The sequence below is a fragment of the Gadus morhua genome, chromosome 20 (genome assembly GCF_902167405.1).
Source record: "Gadus morhua chromosome 20, gadMor3.0, whole genome shotgun sequence".
Taxonomy (NCBI): domain Eukaryota; kingdom Metazoa; phylum Chordata; class Actinopteri; order Gadiformes; family Gadidae; genus Gadus; species Gadus morhua.
The window spans coordinates 5,549,961-5,567,522 of NC_044067.1; the positions used below are offsets into that span (position 1 = coordinate 5,549,961).

At 43.2% G+C, this 17,562-nt stretch overlaps 1 protein-coding gene across 1 annotated transcript in view; it reads right to left on the minus strand.

Moving 5' to 3' along the window:
• The window catches only part of thsd7ba (thrombospondin, type I, domain containing 7Ba), a 116,254-nt gene that overhangs the window by 97,104 nt on the left and 1,588 nt on the right, over positions 1–17,562 (minus strand). The window contains exon 2 of the mRNA XM_030343939.1: positions 15,981–16,169. Coding sequence (XP_030199799.1) covers positions 15,981–16,134 — 154 coding nt within the window. The 5' untranslated portion in view covers positions 16,135–16,169. The remainder of the gene's footprint in view (positions 1–15,980; positions 16,170–17,562) is intronic.

Here is a 17,562-nt window from a genome sequence, read left to right on the forward strand (position 1 = left end):
AGGCCTCAATTTACATTTTAAAAAGCATGTTTATTTGCAGGATCTGAGTTATTGGGTTAGAAAAAATCCAAACAATTCCCCCGCCTGCCTGATATTTATATATTGCACCTTGAAGACGCACCACACACGCATTAACACTACTAAGTAATAAGTTACTTAGAATACACAAGAGCACTCAAATGTACAGCAAAGTCTCAGGTGTAGGTGAAAACACAGCAAATCCCTTTAATGTAGAAATTGGTCCATGCAGAACATTTATTGAAGAAGGCATTATTGACAAAAACAACGTGACCTTACAGGTATGCTACTCAGATGGATCATTCGATTTATTTTTCATTACAACATGGCCTTTAATACGGCTGATGTTATTACACTACAGATGGCTATTGAATTATGTTTTTTCTTTTACATAGGCCTTTGCCTTGAGGCAGGAAAGTACATGTCTTCTCTCTACACCCGATGACCTGTGCTGCTATTGTGGATGCCGGCTGTTGATGTACACATCGCCACACTACCACCTCGAGCCCAGTGCTTCTACATAAGCATCCAGAATAATATATCACTGGCATCGCATCTGGCTCCAGTCTGCTAACCTCCCTCTCATTCATCTCTTTCACAAAATAAAAGCAAACCAAAAAAAACACACACTGTACTCTGCTCATGTAAATCTTCTGTTTGAAAAAATGAAGTGATTTGCACAGAGCTGAGGCCACTCGGTTTGGAGTGGTGATCAAAAAACAAAGGTTGAACAAGTGGGAAAGCAAGAGGAGATGAGGGAGGTCTCTTAACGACGTGGTCATTAAGAGATGAAAGACACTGTGCACTGCCTGCCGCCATGCAGAACCCCTGCAACAGGTCCTCAACATACTAACAACCCATGGGGGTTTCATGCCTGTGCTTGAGAAAACAACACAAAGCTTTGTTGCCATTTCTGGGAAGTACCAAAAGGTTGTCAATTAACCCAACCTTTGCTTTAAAAAGGGGTCGTAGCTACGATTTAAGAGCTATAATTTGAGCGTAATTTGATAGAAATGTCGACGCCATATGTGGCTATTAGTGGGTGAAATGTACTGTGAAATATCGGTTCCGGTTGACTGTGCTCCCTGCTCTCTAGATTTTAGAATGCGCCTTAGACTGCTGCTGATTGGGTCAGGGAATCCATCTTGGCTGTCAATCGCAGGTGCATGAAAGCAACACTTCTCACTGAGAGAAATGGAGGGAGGGAACAGTGATGCAGGGGATGGGTTTATGTTGTCTATGCTCTCTCTCTTTTTACCTACAGCAGCTAAATATACTCAACAACCGCGGTTTGTGAATATCAAAGACCACGACTTTTTCGTTTCATAGAATAATTTGTATTTTTATCCAACCAGAATGAAAAACCTATATCAATTCTAACACCTCATATGGATTTATATTTTCATCATATTGAGGTGATCATGTTAATTATACAGCGAGAGAAACCAGTTCTAACACTTAATCTCAATGGCATACTTTTTATAGATGGTGGTTGAGTGGTTGCTGGTCAGGGTAATCAGCTGTCCTCCGTCCAACGCTAAATCTGGGGTGTCTGCCCCAAATGTCAGCCTTTATACTTTGTATGAATGGAAACGCGTGACATTGGGAAACGCTCTTTGTCAGCCACTAAAGCTTTTTTTTTTTTATTCCAACGCTCTATGGACCAACTATATGAAATTACATTTCTCTCCTGACGGAGAAGGACCTGAGCTCTGGGATCACCACCGCCATCTCGTCCATCTGCCGCCATGCCCTCATGACGACTCTGACATTAATCAGCTACCGCTTCACAAAGTACAGCAATTCATCAGGAAGGTCAAATAAATATTAAGACCCAAAAAAAAAGGAAAGGCAGTTCAGTTCAGTTATATCTGCCCCCATTTCTGCACATATCCGCCTGATTCTCCCCCGGCTGTCTACCGATGCATGCGTTCAGGAATAGAGCCGTTAAAAGCTCTCATGCCGTGGCCAGAACGCAGATCTTCAACTAAACAATGCGCAAACATGGCAGATACCGTACTCTGCGCATGCATTTTCTGCTCATTGTGAACGCAGCCAAATAAGTAAAGATCCAACCAAAAACCATGGCAGCTGCAGCACACAAACAGCAGCCCGCAACCCCATGGCTCGTCTATATCAGAGAACCAAGCAAAGTCATCAGGCGGCTGTGGAACCATGTAAGGAGGTTTTTCTTGTCTCCCTCTTCATCCCAGACTCCATTAGAGTGTGCGGATACTTGAGAGTCCATTCTGCCCAGAGACTTATTGGAGAGGACAGAAGACTAATGGGTAGTCCGGGGCTCACCGATAGATCAGAGTGGAGATTTACCTTTTCCACAGCCAGCATACACCAGGCCCCAACGATAAGTAGGAGGACAGTTGTGCTGTGGTGTGCGAGTCAGCCGAGGGGGCATTAGAGGGTGATGCACTTAGAAAGGACAAAGGGATGCGCACATTCTGAAGATTCCAATCGAGTCCACGATCTCAGGGGAAACCTGGCTTATTGGTCAAGCCTGAATAATCAATTTGAACATTACATTTGACCCACAAATTCAGACATAGGTTCACTACTTATAGTTATAGCCTTAAGTGTACAGTCCCCTTTTTACAGTATGCGTCACCATATTGTGGAATCAAGTCTATTTTCTGACATGTTTAATGTTTCCTTGGTGTCAGAGGTCTGTTTTGGGTGCAATCTTCGTTCTTACAGTATTTATACCATGTACCCTATCCTAGCCTGGTAGGGAATACATTTGCATTACAAGTAGCAGTGCATCCATAGAAGGACTTCCGAATGTCATTTTCCGCATAGGAATTTCACGATTGTCCCTCTCTGAACTGCAGAGCTCACTCAAATTGGTTCAACTAACTTATACTTTCAAAGCCCTTTCAAGCACATTAAATGGTAAAACTACCAAAACCCTGTGCAGCCCTTGCATATCGCCGTTTGCACATGTCTGTCCTCGAAAGACACATTTGGAAAAGGCTGCAAGGGAAGCTGTTAAAATGACATCATTCCATGTGTCAGAGGATTGTTAAAACCCATTCTCTCTTGCAAAAAAGAAACCTGCGCCGTCCTCACCCTCCTTGAATTCGCACCGCTCACATAAGACAGATGCACATCAGACCGACGCCAGTGTGATGCATGGCTTTTAAACTGCATTTGGCAAACACTTTTCCACAGCCCGTCCTGTGAAGCAGCTGTTGGCACCAGTGTAAGAACGAGTACCTGAAGCAGGAAGGCAGCAAAGGCATTGTGGAGAACAACTCTGTGATTGCGGACAGATGGTGCCTCCATGACAATGTGCACATTTAACATTGAGATAACGCACAGTGTCGACCAATGGCTTACATGAAGAACGTGTCAAGACACGTACCTACATACGTCCATAACATGCAAATGTGGAGATAGAATCTGCATTGCTTTTTATTTACTGGACGGCAATTATAGCTGGATATATTATGAATAAATCACAACACGTCTCCCTACGCTTCCGCCATGTCCTACAAGGAATATAATGGTCTAAAATGGGTCAACAACACAAGAATGCTTTTTCCCACAGAAAGAGAAAGAGAGCTGTGGTGCAGCATATACATTAATTATAAGGACGTCTAAGCTGAAAGCTGATTATTTTATTCCTTAAACAGGTTTAGCTCTACAGTGCGCAGGCAAGTGTCCATATGAATGCATAATTAAAGCGAGTTAAACAAACAATTTCTTAATTAATTCCTTCACTCTGGTGAGGACTTTTTACTGACTTGGAAACACCATATGGCGAACGCCGTGTAGAAACCTGCGCAAACACAGTGAGAAGAACATGCCCACGACACAACTTGCAATGGCTGTTTTGAAACACAAACTGTTATCACTGCCAAATGATTCTGCTACCCAAGAGCCCGTTCTTATTTGCATTCAATTCACAGGTCAGTAGTCGCAGGCAGTGCTTATAAACCAGACACTGGCCCACTGGGGGTGGGACCAGCAGGCTCTGTTGGCGCAAACAGCTCTCCAACTGTTTTCTTTGGTCCAGCATAACTTAATATATCATACTCCATATATTTCAGTTTCGCCTCGCAGGAAATGTGCCCCTATGCAGTGTTGTGAAACCACGAGTTTTGTAGGAGATGTAGCGCTGTACGGGTAATGGGATGATAACAAGCTATTTAAATCCACAGCGAAAAGTGAAGCTTTCGTCTCCCAGCTACCGTTTTAATTGTTTCCGCATTTTCATGAGACGCTAACATTGACAATATAACTGTCACTGTAATAAATCTGTGCTAGTTTCAGTAGCCTTCCGACACTTGTTAGCTCGAGAAGCTGAGTATCTTTACTGTTTGTTTTCCTTTATTCTGATAGCTGATAAAGGATCAAAATATGACTAAACCGCCTGTATTATTAGCACTCAGCATCTGTGCCTGGTGACTAAGTGAGAGTGTATAGGCCACCAAAGTGATGGACGGCCAATTCCTTTTTTACAGGTACACTAATTACATTTCATCAGTGTCTGGTACATTGACATCCTGTAAACTAATAGCAACAACTCTTTCCCCAGAGCCTTTGGAATGAGCAAGCAATCAATACGCCCTTGCATCTACAGCCCCAATCTGCCTCTGGTACACCTCCAGATTATCTGTGAGCCGAGAACAAACATGGCTTTAGAGGGAAAGTTGAGGAGGGCCAGCACTGGAGGTGGGGAGAGGAGGCAATCTCATTAATACTCTGAGATCACACCGGCTCTGAGCGTCTCAGGCTGGGCCTTTGCTTCACTGCCACGGCATACGGAACCGGGCCTTATTAAAGTTATACGGGAAAAAACATCATAGTTGCTCCGAAGCAGCGTGAAGGCGGGAGAGGGATGGCCCACGTGTGAAAGTGTCATTCCCCGGAGGAGCAGGGAGCTGATGCAAGCTTACACTCCGCAACGCGTTTCACTGACAAGGTGCTAAAGACAAAATTTCATGAGGCGCTGTCTTGTGATTCATGATTCGTTCTCAACAACACCTTTTTACAACACTATAGCGGTATTTCTCACCGATTCACAGGTCAAAGTAGATACATTTTAAGGGCTATCATTTCGGGGTAGTTCTTTTCTCTTTACTTGTCTTACGTACTGCAGCTACCTGTACAAAGTAAGTACTGATGCACACAGCATGCATACCATCGGGACATACCACAGGTGATTACACTGATTGGCACACCTGTAGTGCCACCTATCGACTTTCGCGGACTCAGTCGATGTGATGTATCTTCTACTGCGCAGGGGATTGCGGGGCGGAATATCCAGAACGCATGCTGGCTTGCATACTGCGAAATGCGACCGGATGTATTACAACATCCTGGTATTTTTGGCATACTGCATACCCTCCCATCTTATTTCTGACCAATCGGGACATCTGGTCCCTGATTGGTTCAGGGAATCCGTATTGCATGTCAATCACATGTTTGTGAATGCAACCGATGTCAATGGTGATGTAGGTGGGAGGGAGCAGAGAGGGAGGAGTCTTTTGGGGGGGGTTGTTTGGTTTATTTATCTTCAAATATTACTGACAGCAGATCTGATGAAAAAAACCTATCAATCAAAACTAAAAACTGCCCTTGAACTCGAAGTGAAACTTTTAATAGTACATTAACAAATCAAATCAAATAATTAAACAACAACTCAGGTCGCAAGGCGGGGGGTGTAGGGGTTGGTGGGTGGAGGGGGCTCAATATAGAGTCATTCAGAGTCTGCTACGCACCAAGCTCAGGTGTCACATTGCAAATTCAACCAATCTGAAATCCCATCTCTGATCTCTGAATCCCCCCCAAGCCCCCTCGGAATCAATCCCAGCAGCGCCCTCTCCCCATCCTTCCCCCTTCATTATTTCGTAAGCGTTCGGTTCCTCGGTAATAGCCCTACTTCTCACACTTTAACCCGCCAGCAGAATCTCCAATCGTGGGAGGAACAGGAACTAACTCAGTTATGTAGTAGAATGCATGGTTCAGTATCACATCCAACGCCTCTATGAAGTCGGTGGCATCTACCTACTTCCATGTTAACAGTGTGTTATTTACAGGGATGATCTGCTCTTTATTTCCACACTACCTCATGTTCGTGCGATATCTAATCACAATGAGACTAACCGAACGGACCGTTGTGCAACACAAATGGATTTCTTAGCCAGTGTGTTCATGGTGATTAATCAGCATGGCCCATTAAAAGCCACCACAACAACACTGTAGTAAAAGTGGTGGAAGTAATACACACAGGAAATGGCTTTAATTATTTTGTTATGTCCATGGAGTCTGCTGGCCTCCTCCTTTAAGGCTTTTCTTTTTTGGCCGCTCTACACTTTCATAAGCAAGTAATTACGATGCCTCACCTTGCCGATGAAAAGGAACATGTTGTGAAAGAGAACAAACATCTGAATGAACTGGGGAAAATTAGAGAGAAAACAGCAAGAACCCTCACAAGAACCATTTCAATATTTTATTATTTAACTAAATTACTTGTGGCCAGAGATATTACAGCTATGCTTCATTTATTTATTCAGCATTAAACTTTAATTGACAAAGGAGGATCTTGCACAGGTCAGAGAAGCTGTGGTCTTATTCGTTTGGGACTGGATCGTTATCATGAAAATCTCCCGTCATTCTGTCGTCTTTTTCTATGCGTCGATTGTCTATTTTCTCCTTGTCGTCTCCGGTGTAAGTTTTGCTATGGCCGGGCACTGCATGGCTTGTGATCACAGCATTTAAGGGTCCACCGTCATCAAGTCTCAATAAAAAGAGTAAGATGCATTCCTCTGTGAACGATGAAGACACTGACCTGCTAGATAGTGTAGAACACAACATATCTAAACTTTATTAGTCATTATAAAAAAGTGTGTGACTTGCACTTGCATTCCTTTTTCTGCATTTGTGATGTGCAAATGTGATGATGCAATTGGTTACAAACTACTGCAATATGCAATCTGTACTTGGATAAGAATACCATGAAACATGAATAATCATTGACTATCATAATGCGAAAAGCATACAAACTGCCACACACAATGGACCACTTGTCCTTCTGACGTGTTCTCTGGTTCCTCTGACATGTTTCTCGGGCACGGTAAAGATTCAGTTTAAATATAGACTACACCTAGGCATGTCTACCGCTTGCCTCATAACTGTGGTATAACAGAGTGGGCGTGACCTTCTCTGTGTGTGCTCTCGTCTTCACCTACTTACCTTTCGTAGAAAACGCCCAAGGGCCATATATCTAATTATTAATTACTGCATGTGCACAGAGCTGAACCTGGGATCCACATTTGAAGTGAGGGAGGATAATCGGCTTGTGCTGACAAAGACAAAGCATTGAAGCCAGGAGACAAGCTTTGCATAGGCTGGGTACCCGAACAAAGACAAAGGTGTCAGGGAACATATCAATTTCCAGTGAAGTCTGATTGAACTTGTGTGTGCGTGTGCGTGTGCGTGTGTGTGTGTGTGTGTGTCACTATACATTTGGATGAAAGTACTCTCTACCCTCCAGATTGAAGTGCTAATATACACTGCATAGCATATAAAGTCTCTCTAAATAGACACGGTGAACGATACATGTGAAACACGCTATGCATCTATCTCATCTGCTACAACACCACTATATATTGCTGAATGAAGTAAAACCACGGTGAACACAAGGGCTTTGATGAAAGTCCCTGCATTTTCAGTACTGTGAATGTTGCAAACTTAGTGTTGGTAGTAACGTTCCCAGGAGAAATTAGAAGGGGCGCGCAGCTAGTGATGCGTTTTCCATCACCCAAGCATGGTTGTTCCTCCAGAGAGGGTCGGGGGGAACCCTGTTTGAATCGCTGGATAGTGAGGTCCAAAAACACCCCTGCAATTACCGCTTATCGCCATTGGGGTCACTAATGAGAACGAAACGAAAATCTTTGAGCTTGCTACTTAGGCCCCGTTCACACGAAGCCGAAACGGGCGAAACCGTTACGGTTTCGATCTATCCGGTTTCGAAGTATCTCCGTAAAGACGAAGCCAAGCGAAACCGGGTAGATCTGTAGAAACGCTGTAGTACACATTCCAGGCCCATAAGGGGCGCTGCTTCTGGTACAGAAATCCAGAAGAAATGAAATAAGAAGAAGAGGCGAGCATGCGCATAAAGGCATAGGCATAAAGGCTGCCCTTATGCGCAGGCTCGCATGTGATTTCTGAGACTCCGCGGGCTTAAGAGCCATTGGCTAGGAGGTCGAGGGGTGGGGCGATGACGTCATGGTTTGCGGTTTCAGTCGGTTTCAGGCGTACACACGAATCCAAAACGAAACCGGGTAGATTTGAAACCACCCCCGAGGGTGGTTTCAGAAGTTTGCGGTTTCGGTCAGCGGATTCGCCGGCTTCGTGTGTACGGAAGGCCGAACCGTACAAGACCTTTGCGGTTTCGCCATGAAATCGGCTTCGTGTGAACGGGGCCTTAAAGTGAGGACCCGAGAACAAAGGTAATTGGAAGGTGTCAATTAATTATGTATTCAAGTCGAGGTGAAACTGGCAGCTTAAGTCATTATTTATTTTGCAAAGAATAAGGAAACAATACTTACAGTATATGTTTTTGGTAAAAAATAAATAATCTAGTTAGGCGAGCACCTCACCGTATTTGTACATTTGTGGACGCTTAATTATTTTTGTTTTGTACTTTTGATAAGGGTGGTTGGTCGTATTTTGTTTGCGTACTGATAGAGGAACAAATAAAATCAAGGTCCTCGACACAGTAAACTAAAAGGTAAGTTGAGGGTAGTAGGCTAGGACTGGGACTTGGGGAAGACTTCAAGTGTTGTGCAACCCTCTAGGTTAACTGGACCCATGGTTAACTGGACACATGAGCTAAAGGGACACCAATCTAGAATAACCTAAAAAAGCAAAAAATAGGCCTTTCTTTACAGATCTTTCTCGCCGAGCTTAAATCAACTTTTGTACTAACAGCAATACAGAAATTGCAGGAATTGTTCCAATTCCAGCCAATATTATGTTTATCCCTAAAAGCAATCATGATGTAAGGTTGGCTTGTGTTTCTTTCTGCTATCAATTGATTGAATCTCAAACACAAAATGTTTCTGATGATTTCATGATAATCTTGAAAGTTCTTCGCATAAGGTTGATATAAGCCCCCCCACCCATTCACCCCTTTGACACTTAACTTGCAAAGGATTTCTAAACAGGGGAGCGGGGGGGGGGGGGGGGGGGGGCAGGGGGGCTGCTCTGAAAGCTCTGCTCCTGGGATTCTCTCATGGGACTGAACTGTCTGATCTGACTTGCTTGGAAATTCTTTGCCTTGTGGCCCTCGTGAGACTGGTCGTCAGCTTTTTCATGACGACCTCAAACAAGTCCTCCCTGTGCCAGGAAGTGCCGCGCTGGGCTACGCTGCGGCGGCGGCGGTGCCCTCAGACAGAGATCGGACGGTCAATGGCGAGGGCACCTTGAACACGGCCCTCAAAGTTCGCTTTTGACTCGCTTTGATAGCAAGCATGCCCACTCCCCACGAGTCCCTAGCTAGCTCCCCCACACAAACCAACACCACGGCCTCAACGGCAACCGAGAACTAAAGCGATCTAAATTTAGAGCATGTATTGGTTTCTGAAGGTATTCACTCTCTGCTGCCTGCGTTTCCTCTGTGTCTCCACGCAGTGCGTTGGTTAGGAGAACAAATGTGCTGTTTTTTTTACAAAGGGGTTGAAAAATAGAGGCGCTAATTGGAGCCGTATCTTTTAGCCGCAGATCGATAGTGAACTTTGAAATGTTGTTTTCTTCTCTGACCTTGTTCCTAATCAGGCAGACTCGGTGGACTAGATGCAGCCTCCCCATGGGAGGCAGGAGAGATAAAAAACGTATATTTTTTTGACGAGCATTTGTGCACATTTGAGGACGATTTGCCGGGTTTGTAATGCCACGCTGCATAATTGATACGGTGTGAATGGAGCAGAGGACACCTTGAGAGCGTTACATAAAACACAACAATAGACTGCATGTAAAGACGGATAAATGCAAATGTATGAAATGTGTGAAAGTGTGTTCGTGCCATCCACGTCAAACTCTCGTTTTAAAAACTACTTTTGAAACATAGCATAGACGCTGAACATGTTTTATTTTGTGATGCTTCTTAGTTTAGATCTATGCTGCAGATCTATAGATCTTAGACTCCACATTATATGAGGTGTTGCTTTCTGACAGAGCTAAACTCTAAACTATTGCGAGGTCATTTACTTATTTTGAACATGATGTAGAACTATAGATGTCTGAAAAGACAACATAGCTACCCTGATATAAAGAAATAATTTTCCGAAAGACACATTTATTTTCTTTTGCGGTCCGTAGGTCGAAGATTTAAAACCATTTTTCTGTTGAAAGCACATGCAGTAGGGGATTAGTATTAAAGGCTGCCAATCAACTTTGCTCTGGACATTCCTATTTAAATCATTGAATTAAACCTGCTTATACAGAGAAACCATGATGGAAGAACAGCCATCCAACATTTATTTTGCTTTCAAATGTAAATCCAAAACATTTTGAAAGTGTGTAATAAAATTCAATAGTGCTGATCGATCTGAGATGGAGAGGCCAGGTCTGTGGTGTATCTGAGGAGGCCGTCTGTAAAGGGTTTTATGTTCGACTTCAATTGTAGCAAAGTGCTGAGCTTGTAGTGGTCACATCTGAAGCCGTTTAGAGACTGATCAATTTACGAGTACTTGCACATTACCCATCTCATAGGCCTAATCCGCCAACATTCTCCTGACGCTTTTTCATCTGCTAATGGGTGTAATTTAAAAATACTATTACACCACTGGATCCCAAAAGCCCTTTAGTGTAAATGTAATGAAATATGCGTCGAAAAGTGAACGAGTTCCATGGGAAATATTATTAGGTCTCCCTTCCCGAAAATTACAGAACATGCTGATTCACACATTGCTATGTTTAGGTTTGGGTAGTCGCATAAGGTAGGGGAAAGAACTCTCTTTGCTTATTAAATTAAGGCACAGCAGTGTGCAACAATATCATATTATTATGAGTCATGAACTCAAAAAGATTTGCAATAACTAAAAGTAGAAAATAATAACGACATTGCCATTGGCGCCTTTGCTAGCCGTGTAGCATTAAATACCTCAAAATTGTGCCCAAAATATGCCATAAAATGACTTTGCTGAAATTGATTTTGAATTAACTTAAATAAAGATATTCTGTAATCTTGTTCAATTTATATTATATTTGATTGGGTTTGGAAAATTACCTTGTTACACAATGCCACTTTGCTTTTGGGGGTCATTATGGGCTTTTTCCAATCACTGACAGCCCCATCAATGAAATCCTGGAGCGTGAGTTCTTCATTGATCATTGATATAATATACTGATAATATACTGATATAATACAGCACAGTAGTTTTGATAGAAAAGGGCCTTTCAACTGAAAAACGGCTGTTCCTTGCAGTGTGGCCTTTTTGAGTTAAGTTGAGGGAGGGAGGGAGGGAGGGAGGGAGGGAGGGAGGGAGGGAGGGGGGGGGGAAGGGAAGTGGGGGAGAGGCACTGTGACCTCCTGTGTGATAATGTTTACCCATCTTGCAATGAACATTGTTAACCACTTCAAAGAGGACGGTGGAAAATGAGTACACCAAGAATGAGAGTATTTGATCACCGGGCTAGGTACAGAAACTTAACAAACGCAGCTTATGGCTCCATCTACCAGAAACAAACCGACTGCAAGCTGTTTATGTGTCCGTTATGCGAATGATTATTGGATTATGTTCTGGTTGAATGAGACAAAATGTTGGTTTCACAATTAGGTCCTTATGCTCAAAGTTGTGACGGCAACAATGGCAACAATAAATTGTGATATCATACTACTACCAGCACTGAAAATATGTTACGAAAATCTGCAACAAAGCAGAAAAAGCACAAAACCAGTCCAACTGTAAAGCTAATTTGTTTACATGGATTCCTCATATTTGATTGAATAATGAATAATAAAAACACTGCACGATATATACCAAACCTCTGCAAATCTTTCTTTTGCAGAGGTATGGTATATATAAACCGTACCAGGGCAGGGCAGCAACACTTAACATCAAATACAAACGGTTTCTCAATATATTTACATTCGCAACAGAATCTTCAGGAGAGCAATGACACAACCTAAACATTGTTTAATTTATGCTACCGGCTGTCCAATAATATTGCAGTGCATTTGGTATAAACCTGGAATTAAATGAGCATTCTGGCACGGGTGAGGGTCTGGGAATTGCTTGCTTTGATTGGTTGGTTGGTTGGTTGATCGGTTCCTGAGGCAGGTCCCAGGGTACTTAATTCGCTTGCGTTGGATTCATTTAGATTCACAACAGATGTAAAGCCTGATGTGTCGTCCTAACAATAAAATAATGAAATCTTTGAGTAAAAACAAACAATCACCAAGGAAATACATAGGCACTGCATAAATATCAAGCCCAGTGCTTGCTAATTCTTGAAATATGTCCAAAGCAAGCAATCAGTCCGGAATATTACAACAAGAGGCCCGGCCATTTAATGATCCTGTCCTGTTTGTCTGTGTCTTTGTAAAGAAGGTGAATTCATTCGTTGTCTATTATAATTTTTTTTTTAGCTTTTGTGCAAATGCAACACAAGCAACCCCAGTTCACAAATAAACCCAAAGTAAAATCTGTTCCTCTCTCGATGCACTAGATGCCTTGTCAGTTGGAAGTTCACTGATTAAAACTATTGTACTATCCCTTGTTGGGAGCGAGGTCCTTATTGGGCCTTTTGTACACCCATCCAGAATGAGCTTGTAAAATAAACAGCTCCTAACCAGGTTTCAAAAAAGACCCTAGCCAATAATGAAATATAAACATAGCGTTTGCATTCAAAATGATATTCTAGAAAATTACACTAAAGATGACAAAAAGTGAAAAGACTGAAGCCGACATTGAAGTAACCTGGTCTCCTCTGGTTGCTATGCTCAGAGTGAGATGTCCATATCAATCGAATAGAAAGCTGCTCTGGGGTGTGGATGTTTACTCATCCTCTCATAGCACCCCTTCATATATTTCCTTAGAGATTCAAGGAGCGGAATTTGCAAGATGCACACATGGGTTCAGATGGCAATATGGTTGTCCTGAACTCATCTAGGAAAGCTGGAGCGTGTACTCAGTGGGCAATAAACCTGCCAACTTTCAGAAGTCCATTGCTTTTCTGACAGGCCATTGACAGCTCCCATCCTCTCTACACACCCAACAGCAGCTCAACTAGTTATACTGCTGCTTTCAATTTGCCGTCGTTATGATATGATAAGTCACATGTGACTGCTGGAAGTTAATCAGCAGGAAATACAAGTCACAAACAGCATGCAATCATCAGACAAGAGTTGTGAATGTATTAGTCACCACCATCTCAAAGGCCGTTGAACAGAGAAACAACGCAGTGTGCAATTATAAAATATGGTATTTTGTAGTGGAAAGTTCATGGTAATTTCATGTTATCACATTTAAAAAAATATATTCGCTGACAATTCACAACCCCAGTGATGTAAAGACGCCCAGTAACAGACTCTGTAGAAACACAGAGGAAGATTGTTCAAAAAGGGGTAATTTCTTTGTACAGAGTTCAAAGACTGTTCTGATAGACGCAGCGTCCACTGCGCCATTCCCCTGCATTTTGAGATATCGATGAAGGTCAATCCTAAATAGATCCACAGGCCTTCGTTTGATGCAAGACTTGAAGCTAAGCCTAGCTTTGAGGCACTGGCTGACAAGAGATTTACTCCGCAATGATAGAGGCTGGGATAAACACAATAGACCACACGTTTGAAAATTATATCTTTATTTCCTTAACAAGTTTGAGCTCAATAAGGTCTTCAACGAAATGAGATGCAAGAAATGCTTTATTTAATACACAGGATTATCGAGCAATTGTCATTGAATGCTACGTATGGACTTGCTTGAACTCTTACTCTCCCGAAATCAGTGGATGAATAGCAGTGACCACTTTTTGCGAACAATGGGCAAAAAGAACAGGAACGCAATGTCTGCTTTGTACAATACATGACATTGTATTTAATTGCATTCAGTGTGGTCCGCAACTTGCCCTTCACGCTTCCATTGGCAATTGTAACGAACTGTGTTTTAATATCACTGATAACCCTAAGACTTCATTATCTGAATGAAACAAAGGGAATTACATACTATTTTATCTTTTACAAAGAACTTTGGCTGTCCTTAATCTTGCAAATGCATTTTCTTATTTTATCTTTCTTTAGTTGTGATTTTAACTAAAACATACTACTGAAGATAAGATATCCAAGCTCTGCAGAGCCGTAAAACATTCTTTTAAATTCATACGAATTTGGACACGTTGTCAGACTTTGTCAAACTTGATAATACTGCGGCATATCAATCCTTTTTTCAAAGAAAAGTAAGTAAACTACATTCTTTGCAAGATATAACTCAGCCATGACACCTTTTAACATGCACCGCAGACATCAAATTTATGTTTTTCTGGCACCGAGGTGTCTTCAACTGTGATGTGACTGAACTGTGCGAACTTCCTGATTCTTCACTTAAGTGACAACCTATAAACCGTCTCAGCTCCGCGGAGCAGACATGTGAGCCGCACTCCCACCAGCCGCACGCAAGACATCCTTTTTAGAAAATATTCTTTCAAAAGGGAACTTATTAATCCTTTATTACCACTCAGGCAGCGTCATTATTCATCCACAGAGAGAAATGAACGTGCTAATTGCACAGCAAGTGGGGACTTTTGTTTGAGAGGCGAATCCATTTTCTAAAATACTTTTTTTTTGGGGGGGGGGGGGGGGGGTTGTGAGAGTTTATGAAGTGAGAAATAGAATGAATGGTAAGATTAACTTCAAACACTTTGTGATATCCAATGGATGCTATTGGCTCTTTGAAAATATGGCTAATATTAACTGAGGAGAGGCAAAACCAACCCAGAGAGCAAACCTGTGTGCTCAAGCAGGGAAGAGATTGGCACGGCCTCATTTGCACACATCTCCTGCGGTGGATTTGTTTACACGTGAAGATTTCGGTCCGAATCAACTTTAAAACAACTCATTGATTCTTTTTCTTTCACCTCGCTGAAGAAAGTAATCTATTTCTCTTCTCTTTACATCCTGTCTCATGCACACGGCTAAAGTACAACCCATTGCCAGCAGGGTACATCCTTTTTTTTTCACCTTGCCCTCTCATTGAATGATGAACTGAATTTAGCGCATGACCCTGGTGTAGAAACTCTGCGGAAGTGAAAAGTAATGAATGTGCGGTTTAAATGGCTACTGCACCAAATGCTGTGAGGACAGGCTTGTTCTGACAGCCTACCTGCAATGCAATTTAAGTCGCACACGCTCGTGCCACAGCAGAAGACAAAGAAAACTAAACCCAACTAAAGCAATAAAGCAACTTCCAAATTCCACAGCGGTGTGAACACTTGGAATTCATTATTTACCACACAGCTCCCGGCGATCACATAGTCATGTCACAGCACACACATCATTATAACGGAGATAACAGTGTGGAGGTTGTCAACTTAGGGCCGATGATTGATTGTTGTGTGGGAAGCATGTATTACTATGCTAACCGCACCAGTAATACCTAAGCCGTGTTTCTCTCGGCATAAATTACACAATCGGAATGCCACAGAAATTGGTGCCAAAGATTATGGATCCAGCTCTGTATATATATAGATATATATTTTTTATTATTATTATTTTCCTGAGGCCAGCAGGAGTAATGGATCTCATAACGAGATAGGACGGAGGTGTTAAACACCTGCATCCAGGTGACCTCCAACACGCGCCAAGGGCGTAACCCATCAGCGTCCGTCTATCTGTCAGTAGTATAATTTCCACCATGCCCGGCACCTTCTCGACGGACAGACGACAGACAGACGAGATATGGACAAAAACAGACGGACGGACGGACGGGTCCAAGGCTTCCTACCTTCTCGCCATGAGAAGTGGCGGTCCCGGGGGAACTCGATGTCGGACTGGACCACCTGGGTGGCGTGCAGAGACAGGAGCAGCAGGAGCGCCAGGTAGCTGCTGGGGGCTCCCAGGATCCGGGAGCGGGCCGCAAAGCCATGTTCCAGAACCATAGTCCAGCCCTTTGACTCTGCTGCCTCTCTTACTCCTGTCAGGGGGGGCAAGGATGAATTAATCAACCCGTAGCAGACATAGCATGAGGGTGTAGGCTGGCGTAGTGTGTGTGTGTGTGTGTGTGTGTGTGTGTGTGTGTGTGTGTGTGTGTGTGTGTGTGTGTGTGTGTGTGTGTGTGTGTGTGTGTGTGAGAGAGACACAGAGAGTGTATGTGTGTGTCTGTAGAGTGTGTTAGTGTGAGTGTGAGAAACAGAAGGAATGTGTTTATGTGTGTTTAAGTGTGTTTAAGTGTGTTTAAGTGTGTGTGTGTGTGTGTGTGTGTGTGTGTGTGTGTGTGTGTGTGTGTGTGTGTGTGTGTGTGTGTGTGTGTGTGTGTGAGACAGAGCACTGTAGTGATGCATTAGGTGTCTGGGTGGGACACAGGGAATGGATCATTTGCATGCTGCGTGTTGCCTAACCATTCTTTTGACTTGAAATAGCAGTACACACAATGGCATCATGATGTGCAAGGAGGGACCACGGAAAAAGCGGCCATAATGCGTTTATATCGCTGCCGAAACCTTGGTGAAATGTATAACTACCTGAATCCAAGATTATACTACAACAGAGCATCGGGGTATGAGAGAAGGAACAGTTGGCATTGCGTAAGCATCGCCCAATCAAACTGTACACATAACATAACATAACGAGCCATGTTTGCTCATGCACTCACTGCGAATGAGGCAAGCACGTCCAAACCGCCGGAGCTCCCAATATAGAGCGTTGAAGGCAGCTGCTCAGCCAGAGAGCATGGTGGCGGCTATAGGGCATTCAAACAGAGAGCAAAGGGATAGGATCTATATGTCGGCCCGCTAGAGTCGCGGCCGACCGCATGGCAGCGACCTGCAGGTGCGGCGGTTTAAGTGGCAACAAGCTACGCAAACACAGAAGGGGTTTGCACCAGACCGTCGCACGTTAAAAACGGACACAATCGGCAATCAATATGTGCCTCACTGGCTGTCTGGCTTCCCTCCCACACACGACCGATACGCATAATATTACCAGAGATGAAATGTTAAGACTGTACCAGCGGTAAGCATGAGAGGTGGCAGGGAGATATAGGAGGAAGAGATGGATCTCGGAGAATAATAAGGGGGTATTAGCACCTTTGTGGGAGTGCATTTATTTCCATCTCCCACCACCGTGATTCATGTCCTGGGAGCGTTTTGTATTAGTCGCGGATTTGCAAAGGGCCTGTAATTCTGCTGCATCAACAGCAGAAATTAATGAATGTGGATTCAGATCTGCCTTTGTGGAGGGGCAGCTTATCCCCGTTCATTTCTCCCCTGATTCATATTTTAGGGTTTGAGATTTTTTTTTTACCTCGGTTGTTCTCCATTTTCGGGCAAATGTGTGAGGTAATGACACGTTATGCCTGCGCAAATTAA